At 43.2% G+C, this 10,865-nt stretch overlaps 1 protein-coding gene across 2 annotated transcripts; it reads left to right on the forward strand.

The window, feature by feature from the left end:
* The first annotated feature begins 477 nt into the window (after nucleotides 1-477).
* Nucleotides 478-10,714, forward strand: dnd1 (DND microRNA-mediated repression inhibitor 1). 2 transcript variants are annotated; one of them, XM_062525125.1, is made up of 5 exons: nucleotides 478-603; nucleotides 771-866; nucleotides 1,202-1,307; nucleotides 7,744-8,214; nucleotides 9,727-10,714. In XM_062525125.1, the coding sequence occupies exons 1-5, from the start codon at nucleotides 583-585 to the stop codon at nucleotides 10,350-10,352; spliced, it is 1,320 nt and encodes a 439-aa protein (XP_062381109.1). In that variant the 5' UTR covers nucleotides 478-582; the 3' UTR covers nucleotides 10,353-10,714. The 2 variants fall into 2 exon arrangements, with proteins under 2 accessions (XP_062381109.1, XP_062381110.1); XM_062525126.1 differs by having other exon boundaries at nucleotides 1,205-1,307.
* Nucleotides 10,715-10,865: the final 151 nt, after the last annotated feature.

A 10,865-nucleotide genomic window follows, 5' to 3' on the forward strand; every position in this document is an offset into this window, starting at 1 on the left:
CACTTGCATATCAGAGACCGAACATTCAAGTAAAGAACACGAAAGAAACTGTTTACAAATCCTCATTTTGAGTCTAGTTTCATTCATAGCAGCTCCATACGAATGCATCCAGACGTCTTTTCAGTGAGTTTAAGATGATCTTGGATGCTGTAGCCTATTCTAGGCAATTATTCAACATTATGTGTGTTAGGTATGCTATTATTAACTTCCGGCAAAGTATGGTGTTACTTGCCAAATATAGACAATGCGCCTTGGTCGGGGTAGGTCTAGAACGCGACTCATGGGTTTATTAATTTATTCATTTCCAACGCGCACAGACTCGCAATAGTCCTTGGCCAAATGTCCATGGTTAGGCAGACTACGTTTAAAATGTGAATGGGTGGAAAGAATGAAACCTAGGCTGCTACCGGTGGTGGCCTACCATCAACTAGTTTCGAAGTGCACCACGTATCAGCAGTAGGGTGTGATCAAAATTATACGGTGAGCGACTGACATCTTGTGGAGCGAAGGAGAAAAGAGAACAGGTGGTAGACGATGATGACAATTCACGTGACGAGACCGTGGCCGTAGTAGAAACTGGCGATGAACTTCAGCAAAATAATTGTAATTTCACTGAAACTTTTTATTTTATCTCTAAATGTGCCACCATTAAACTCTCCAATTTTGAAGCACACATCCCTTATATTCCCCATCGTATTTGAGTTTGTTTGTGGTGTGGTTCCGTTTAAAATTGTTTGGAAGTTTATGCTCATCCAATCACCTGCTTCCAGGGGGCTGTGAGTGTGGTCACAGTAAGAGCAAGAGATAAGGAGATATCAGTGATCACTAGCATCGTACGTAGGCTAAAGATGAACGAACGCCAGCGGGTGAGTGTTATTTAAATAATTAATAAAACATACAGTATAGGCTTGTCTATGCACTATGATGATGTAGCCTACGTAGTGTCCAGCCAATGCAATTCATCAGTTTGCTTTCAAACTTAACTAAATAGTTGTAGATTCTATTATTGAAAATGATACAATAGGCCTATGCATCGTGAATGCTGATAAATCGAATGGATCATGCAGTTGTTTGTTATGTTCATTGGTATCCAGAGAAAACTAACCTCATACCAAGCAGACTGTGTTTATATACAGTGGTACTTTGTATGCTTCGCGGTATGTCGTGTGTATAATGTAGGCTGTTTGTTTTCTGACTTTAGCAGTCTCCCCCCGAGCGATTGAAGGCCTTGGAAGACTGGCTTCAAAAGACCAACACAACATTATCTCAAGTGAATGGTCAGCGTAAATATGGCGGGCCACCACCGGGTAAGAAAACTTTGAACGCGCTCTCTCTACCACACCAATCCAAACTTCCGATGAATTATTGGAGCTCCTCTAGCATCAAGTTCACTGTTTCCACAATTTTGACAACATTTGGGAATGAGCTACAACTAGTGATTGTGAAACACAATGAGGCCTATTAAATAATGTTTCAGTTCAGTTGTCCATGCAAGAGACTGCCTTATCAAGTCATGGTAGGCCTACTCCTCTCTCATGCGCTATGTGTACATTTGAATGATACTTTGAGCATCTTTGCCATTTTAGGCGCAACAGTCGTGCAATCTGTGTGGATATAGAGTCGGACACAGTAGCCTGGTGCATTGATGTGTTGCGACATTTGACGCAGGAAAAAAATGGCCAGCCTATACACAAATTAAATTATGAGACGCGCAACTTGTTTTCTTCAGGCAGTCAAAAAACAGCCAGCAGGCCACAATCAAGGTTGGCGCCTTTGGCGAAAGTGGGCAAGCATGCTCAGCCATCGCTGTTTCAGGCATGCTTCACTCAGTCTACCCTCCCGAGGCTATCCCCAGGCCATAACAGGCTAGTGCGCGCCAATGTTGTGGATAATTTACTGCACCTGGTACTAATTATGATTGTCTAAGAACTTAATCATGGTGGTAAAATTGGAGAGACCCATACCGTGGTCCATGTCCTCTGTCTGAAAGGGCCGCATGATGCTTGCTTACAGCTCCCCATCTTGAACTCCCAAATTATTCCCATTCTTTCAATTTACTCCATAAGTGTATTCTTGTCACTCTTGTATGTACACTGCTGTGAATACAAATAATAGCAACCATCACATAGAAGTTTTAAAACAAGGAGTATATCATGGTTCAGTGTATGGAACATATTCCCACTGGTTTGCATTGGTTTCCATTGTCTTGTCCTATGATCTGATATTAATGGGTTTCATCAGAGCCCTCTCCACAGGTGGCTTAATCAAGCACCATACAGTCTGCATTTATAATCTAGTTGCTTGATTTCATACACCTGTGGAAAGGGACCTGATGAAACCCATGAATAGCCAGACACATTATCAATAGAGGCCATTTGTGTCAATTAAAACTACTAGTCCCTGTTATCCTGTAACGACCAGACCATTAGAATTTCTGAGGTTGTTTCTGTTATAACAGAGCAAGTAAAGCCTACCTTACACTGACAAGATTTGGGAAAGATTATTTTTTTTGTGATTAACTTTTTATTTAGAAAAGTCATGACTCATGACATATGAAAGTCACATTACAGAATCTCATATCAGAAACTATGTACACATAGCCAAAGCCTTGCGTGTTATCTAGACATTACTGTAGCACTGAAAATAAGATTTGGGAAAGATTCTTGAAAGATTTGTAGTCTTTTATGCCTCTCATTCAAGCATTACTTAAAAGACTACAATCTTTCAAGAATCTTTCCCAAAGCTCGTCAGTGTAAGGTAGGCTTTAGTGTACCCACTCCCGGGGTTTTCTGTATTTACATGAATAACGTGCACAGTAGGTACAGTATAGCCAACTTTTTTTACAGGGCTCTTACCCGTTCACTGAATAAAGTTTATGGAAATTTAGCACCACTTTCCCATCTTAAATATTGTTTTAATAATCCTAACTTGTTAGATTTAGGCCATCTCCTGCCAAGATGGTCCCGCTATGTTGGATAGCACGCATTTCAGGTTTGGGTGCAAATAAGAAAATGCCTCCATTCCACCATTTACACCCGGGTGCAAATAATCACTCAGAACTTTTTTTTTACAGGGCTCTGCACTTTTGAACAATCCCATAAACTCTTAATTTGAAAGTGTCCCACAGTATATGTCATGGGCAGAAGTGAGTTTTAAAAAGTTTGAATTGCAAAATTATATGTAGAGATTTGCCCAGACACAAAGAACAGAAAAATGGCCTATTCTAGTATGCTGTCAATCAACTCACTGCAAGCTGTAACTCACAAATGTTCGCAAATCTCTAATAAAAAAAAATCAGGCTCACACGTATGAAGACAAAGCTTTACGTCAATATTGTACAAATATCTATGAACTAGCACCAATTACAACCAGTGGGGTATTATGTGCCATGGATATTATGTCCCACTCCCCCCTTTCCTTTCCCTTTTAAGAAAGGTTTCAAGGAAATTCAAATAATCCTTGGAGAAAATAGTACAAGTATAATTGGGGCTTTTCAACACCGAAGCAAGATCTTTGGCACTCTGGAATGTTATGCTGGATCAAATAACTAATGAATATGATGTGATAGACCTACAGTGGGTATAGTAAGTATTCACACCCTTGCTAAAGTTGACTAAAAAGAGGAATATAAAATTATCTTTTGAGAATTGATTGTAATGCCTTAATTAAAAAAATGAGTAAAAATCAAACCGCTAAGGACACTAATTTTCTTTGTGATTGAAGAACGTATCGTAAATAGATAAATGTTCTTCCTTAAATACAGGTTGCATAAGTAATTGACCCCTATGTTAAATTCCCATAGGAGCAGGAGGATTTTTTATATGTTTTTATTTTTAAAGGCCAGTTACTTCATGGATCCAGGATATTATGCATCCTGATAAAGTTCCCTTGGCCTTTGGAATTAAAATAGCCCCACATCATCACATACCCTTCACCATAGCTAGAGATTGGCATGGTGCTTTTTCCGGTTAGCCTATTAGCCTGTTTGATGCTCATTGAGCTCAATGCAAATCAAACAGGCTAATAGGCTAACTGGAAAAAAGCACCATGCCAATCTCTAGCTATGGTGAAGGGTATGTGATGATGTGGGGCTATTTTAATTTCAAAGGCCAAGGGAACTTTATCAGGATGCATAATATCCTGGATCCATGAAATAGCTAGCCTTTAAAAATAAAAACATATAAAAAATCCTCCTGCTCCTATGGGAATTTAACATAGGGGTCAATTACTTATGCAACCTGTATTTAAGGAAGAACATTTATCTATTTACGATACATTCTTCAAATCACAAAGAAAATTAGTGTCCTTAGCGGTTTGATTTTTACTCATTTTTTGAATTAAGGCATTACAATCAATTCTCAAAAGATGATTTTATATTCCTCTTTTTAGTCAACTTTAGCATGGGTGTGAATACTTACTATACCCACTGTATATTATTTCACAGAATCATGTCTTGTTGCAAGAGACCGAAATGAGTGTAGATATCAATTTGAAAGTGAAAGATTCCTCATTTGGGTAAAAATCATTTATTATTTATTGTTTTGATTACTGTGAAACATTCTGAAAGAGTTATTTACATGGATACATGTTGCAAGTTATCCATAAGGATTCTTGGATGCTCATTGCAAATTTCAACCCAATCCAGTGAAAAATAAGATATTTATGAGGTTTAGAGTACATTTACTATCCATCACATAAATAACTAAATTTGGCTCCGAGAGAGAGAGAAAAAAATAAATCATAACTAAAATGTTTATGGAGAAGTTGAGCTTTGCAAGGTTGCATGATGATTGTTGTTGTTGACAAAATTCATGACATGATCTTGGCCAATTCTGGAGTTTGGCAATGGCATGGAACAACCCATCTTGAAATTTCACTGTTTTTCTATTTTCTTTCAATTAATATACATCTCTTGGAAGATTAAAAAAAAAATGATGACCATGAAGGAAAAAATACTGCCATGAGAACATTACTTTAAAAAATGTTTCAGATTGTCTGACTACATAAACCGCTCACAAAAAGTAAGGAAACTTGACTTTGGCCCATTATATCTCCCCTTTAGTAATACCAACCAGTAAAGTGTTTCATATCATTTTTATCGTTGATTTGTCACCTTTACAATGAGGTATAGCTTGTAAGCATAGGGCAATCATGGAATGATCAACACAAGCAAACGTGTAAGTAGTGCCAACGAAAAATGTGCCAAAATGGCCTGTTATGCTGTTGGAATTCACCTTTGTTACTTCAAGCATTGACGATTGCACTCTCCCACAGAAATGAGGAAAACAAAACATGTTAGGCATACATTTGTTCATTTTACACTCAGTGTCAGGGTCCTCAGTAGCGTGTAGAGGATCCATATGCAGCCACAACAGCTTGGCACCTTCTTCTCATGCAGGTCACCAACCTGGCTACATTCTGCTGTGGGGTGACATCTCCCTAACTCGAAAGACAGACCTTGTTATCATTGAAGGCAATCATCATGCAGTTAGATACTGGGATGAGATTCTGGAGCCAGTGGCAATTCCATATCTCCAGAATATGGGACCAATTGCCATCCTCCAGGATGACAACGCTCGCCCCCATAGAGCTGGGATCATCAGAGAGTACCTCCAGAATTTGGGAGTGGAGAGGATCTAATGGCCTGCCGTGAACACTTGTGGGATCAGCTTGGGCATGCTGTACGTGCCAGAGTCACCAACAAAACCAGGTTGGCTGACTTACAACAGATCCTTATCGAGGAATGGAATGCCATCCCACAGCAGAATGTAGCCAGGTTGGTGACCAGCATGAGAAGAAGGTGCCAAGCTGTTGTGGCTGCATATGGATCCTCTACACGCTACTGAGGACCCTGACACTGAGTATAAAATGACACTGAGTATAAAATGAACAAATGTATGCCTAACATGTTTTGTTTTCCTCATTTCTGTGGGAGAGTGCAATCGTCAATGCTTGAAGTAACAAAGGTGAATTCCAACAGCATAACAGGCCATTTTGGCACATTTTTCGTTGGCACTACTTACACGTTTGCTTGTGTTGCTCATTCCATGATTGCCCTATGCTTACAAGCTATACCTCATTGTAAAGGTGACAAATCAACGATAAAAATGATATGAAACACTTTACTGGTTGGTATTACTAAAAGGGAGATATAATGGGCCAAAGTCAAGTTTCCTTACTTTTTGTGAGCAGTTTACATTCATTGTGTGTAGTAATGATCTCCTAATGATATCCGATTTTTGTCAGGTCATGAACATTTTGGGTTGTACAAGGAAGGAAATATGTGATTTTCACAGTGTTTCTGAGAGTGTCTTCTTTTTTTTTTTAGTGTAATTCCCCAAATGGGGGAATATCCCTTTAATGTTTAGATGGGTTTTTTTTTAATATATGGCAAAATTATGAATTCACTCAGCTCTTGGTGCAGACCATGGTTACCCCTCACCTTGATCACTGCAGCGCTCTTCCTCACAGACTTGTGTGGTGAAACTGCTGCAGATGGTTCAGATGGCGGCGGCGTGTCTGGTTTTCAATCAGCCAAAAATGACACACGTTCCCCTGCTGCTCATTGAGCTCCTCTGGCTACTCTTAACCACCTGCATCGAAGTGATGACTGGGTCATAAAGGCTTACGTCACCCCTCGGCCATTAGGTTCCTCTAAGTATTGTCATCTGGCACTACTAGCCCCTCACACACACATGGCAATCTAGACTATTTTCATTAACGCTTGCCTGATTGTGGAATGACTTTCCAAGTGCTACCAGAGCAAGGGCACCCATCTGTTTCCACAAGAAACTCTTGAGGGCCCCATTCTTCCAAGAGTACCTCCTCTCCTAATACGTCTAACAACCCAACACCTTCTTCCCTCCTCCTACTCCTCCCTCCTCTCCTTCAACTACACGTTGACTAGTACTTAATCGTCTGCCCCATCATCCCCTGGTAGTAGTACTCATTGCTGTAGTATTAGTTGTTACATAAAGGTCTCCTCTACAATGGCAGCTGGAATGAATTGTTAATCCGCATTGTTGTAAATTGCTTTGAAGAAAAGTGTCTGCTAAATGAATAAATGTAAAGTAATGATTCCTCTGGGAACACGCAATAATGTGATCTCTCTCTCTCTCTCTCTCTCTCTCTCTCTCTCTCTCTCTCTCTCTCTCTCTCTCTCTGTCTGTCTGTGTCTGTGTCTGTCTGTCTGTCTGTCTGTCTGTCTCTCTCTCTGTCTCTCTCTCTGTCTGTTTGTGTGTGTCTGTCTGTGTGTCTCTCTCTGGCTGGCTGTCTGTCTGTTTCTGTGTCTGTCTGTCACTCTCTCACCGCTCTCTCTGTCTGTGTGTCTCTCTCTGGCTGTCTGTCTCTCTCTGTCTGTCTGTCTGTCTCTGTCTGTCTGTCTGTCTGTCTGTCTGTCTCTCTCTCTGTCTCTCTCTCTGTCTGTTTGTGTGTGTCTGTCTGTGTGTCTCTCTCTGGCTGGCTGTCTGTCGGTTTCTGTGTCTGTCTGTCACTCTCTCACCGCTCTCTCTCTCTCTGTTTGTGTGTGTCTCTGTCTGTGTGTCTCTCTCACCGCTCTCTCTCTCTCTGTTTGTGTGTGTCTCTGTCTGTGTGTCTCTCTCTGGCTGTCTGTCTCTCTCTGTCTGTCTGTCTCTGTCTGTCTGTCTGTCTGTCTGTCTGTCTGTCTGTCTGTCTGTCTGTCTGTCTGTCTGTCTGTTTCTGTGTCTGTCTGTCTCTCTCTCACCGCTCTCTCTCTCTGTGAAGACTGGACCGGTCCTGCCCCTGGCGCCGGGTGCGAGATCTTCCTGTGCCAGCTGCCGCGCGAGGTGTACGAGGACACGCTGATCCCGCTGTGCCAGTCGGCCGGGCCGCTCTACGAGTTCCGCCTCATGATGAACTTCAGCGGGCAGAACCGCGGCTTCGCCTACGCCAAGTACGCCACGGCGGGGGCGGCGCGCTCCGCCATCCGCATCCTGCACCGCTGCACGCTGCCCTGCGGCACCTCGCTGGTGGTGCGGCTCAGCACCGAGAAGCACCAGCTGGTCCTGGAGGGCCTGCCGGGCAGCCTGGAGCGCGTGGCGCTGATGAAGGTGCTGGAGGAGCTGGGCGAGGGCCTGGTGGGGCTCAAGCTGAAGACCGCGCTGGTGGGCACGCAGCGGGACAAGCAGACCACGGCGCTGGCCACCTACTCCAGCCACCACGCCGCCTCCATGGTCAAGAAGGTGGTGGTGCAAGGTACAGTAGGCCGGATATATACCGTCGTGGGCGCTTAACTCTATTTTTTAGGACACTTAGGAGGGTAAATTATCTAGTAGACTAACAATAACATGGTACCCAGGGTCTTCAATAACACGTGTGTGTGTGTGTGTGTGTGTGTGTGTGTGTGTGTGAGATCTCCCACCTCTGCTGTGGCATTTCAGGTTGTCTGTCTTTTTTTATGATGTAAACAGCAAGCGGTTGCATTCAGTTTGTCCTTTACTCTCCTCATTGTGACTTGGTATTGGTAATATTAATGCAGTACATATTTATAAATGCATTCAAAACAACTTCTGGTGTAAACAATGGCAACCAAATCTATGCCACAGATTACCGGGTGAATGATGGCCTTGCAATTTACTGGGGTACTGCAAAAAGATGCTGCTGAGGCGTGTTTTGCAGGATGAAAAATGCAGTAGATGTTGACAAGGGTCTTTGATGGGATGTTGCACGTGCTTTGAGAGATAGGGATATTTTACTTGCAGCTCATGAACAGTTTGAAGTTAAATCAATCATGTTTTTCCATTTCGTTTGCATGCTTTGAGTTACAATTTCTCTCATTTGGGTGTGCCAGAGCCGACACTATCAGCAGCAGTGCAGAAGAGGTTGTACTGTACGCACAATGGATCCGACTAAAATCCTTTAGAACGTTCCAAAACATTCCTCAGTAAGAACCCACAAAATCCACAACACAACAGGATATTAGGTGCACCACCATTTACATTCACACAAACATGTAGCTGTTTTGCCAGATCTGAAGCCATCCCAGAGTAAGTTACTTTAACTCCATTGGTAAACCTAAAAGAAGAGCCCTGCGTCTTTGTGTTGCTACGAGAATGAAGCCATTTTTATTGGGTGTTTATTTACCCAGGTTTGTCATTAAACCACACTCTGGGAATAGCCCCAGGGATGGATCTATTCCAGATTAGGCTTATGATGGAGATTAATTGGCATATATTCATATCCAAAAAGGTGTAGGTGTACTTCCGGGTTTTGTGGCACATGATTGTGACATTATTGTGTTCGATTATTTAACAGCTGTTTGTGGTTTGTTATTTTTATCATCAAAAGATGTCGCGTCTACTTCAAAGAGGACACCTAATGGACCAAAACATGACTCATTTGCATGCATGGGAACGGTGACCAAGCAGTTTTGATTTTATTTTGTCAAAGCATCTGTTTAATCTTCCTGTGGCAGCACAACAGAGTGTTCATTTCACCAACCCAGGCAGGGAGCGCAATGGAAAAACATGCTTAGATTTGAAAATGGGTCTGATTAACATAATGGATGAGTGACAGGCAAACTAGGTTGGTAGAATAGTTAATTGGCTCCACTGGTAGTTTGTCAAGTGGGGTAATGAAGGGCTTCAACAAATTCATAAAATGTTGCATTTTCCTTTTTGTCTGTGATTTAGTTTGTTTATCTATTATGTTCTGTTCCGTCGTACTCCTGACCACAGCATTTCAGTCTGACCTGTTTGTACATTTCAGCCTTCAAGAAGCAGTTTGGCGTCACGCTGGCAGTGAGCTGGACGTCCTCCACCGCTCTGCCGACCAGTCCCGACCGGTACGACAAGCGAGGCACATCCCCAATGCGGCGGGGCGGCAAATCTCACTCTAAACCGCCGCGAATGTCGCCCCCCAGCCTGTGCATACCACCTCCCCAGACGACCCTCCCCAGCAGCCCCCCCGGCCTGCCCTCCTCGCCCCAAGGCTACCTCCCACCACCCGTCCCCCTCCTCCAGAGCTTTTCCCCTCCACCCCTCAGGCCCGATTTCGGGGGTCCCGTGGGGGGCCTGCAGGAGTACGGCCCCATGGAGGCGCCGGGGGGAGGCAACCCCGTCTTCTTCCTGCGCTGGCTGTGCGAGTCCATGGGTCTCGGGGCGCCCCACTACGAGCTGCAGCAGCAGTACACGTGCGCCGAGGGCTACCAGCACTTCCTGTGGAACGTGGCCATCCCAGGGCTGGCCGTGCCGGTGTTCCCCGTGGTGGCGCACATCCAGCCGGACCCCGAGGCGGCGGCGGCGGCGGGGGGGGTCGGCGGCCTGATGAGGCAGGCCCAGTGTGTCGCCGCCATGGAGCTCCTGCAGAAACTCCTTCAGCCTCCGCAGGTCTGACCGCCCCGCCGCGGAGGGGGTCCGGTCTCGCTCACGCACAAACACGTACGGTTGTTCATCAAGTTCGTTAATATTTTATTATTTTTAATGGTGTTTTACTGTTTATTTTTATGTAATGTTTTAAGTGTGTTTGTTTTAATTGTGTTTTAATTGTGCACTTTATTAGATTTGTGTTTGGTTTTTCACGGTATGCTTTCTCTATGCACGTTTTTCACTTTTTTGGTGTGGGTTTGTAAATAGTGTTTATAGGGTGATGTGTTTTGAATTTGATTTAAAAAAAAGAAATGAATACAAGTCATGTATTGTAACTACCTCATTTATGTTCAGGACTATTAAAAGTCTGAAACATTTCTACAGGAAAATGTGTGCTATTGCTCTGAATTTTCGTCTCCATATGCGAGATATATGAGATGTCATTGTTCCCATTACAATAGACGTTGCGTGAAAGTCAGGGTTGCTGTTTCATAAGTTTATTAATAGCCATAAAAGGAGTGAAGTGTGTTTGGAGTAAGG

Source organism: Sardina pilchardus, chromosome 21 (genome assembly GCF_963854185.1).
Source record: "Sardina pilchardus chromosome 21, fSarPil1.1, whole genome shotgun sequence".
In the NCBI taxonomy this organism is placed as follows: Eukaryota; Metazoa; Chordata; class Actinopteri; order Clupeiformes; family Clupeidae; genus Sardina; species Sardina pilchardus.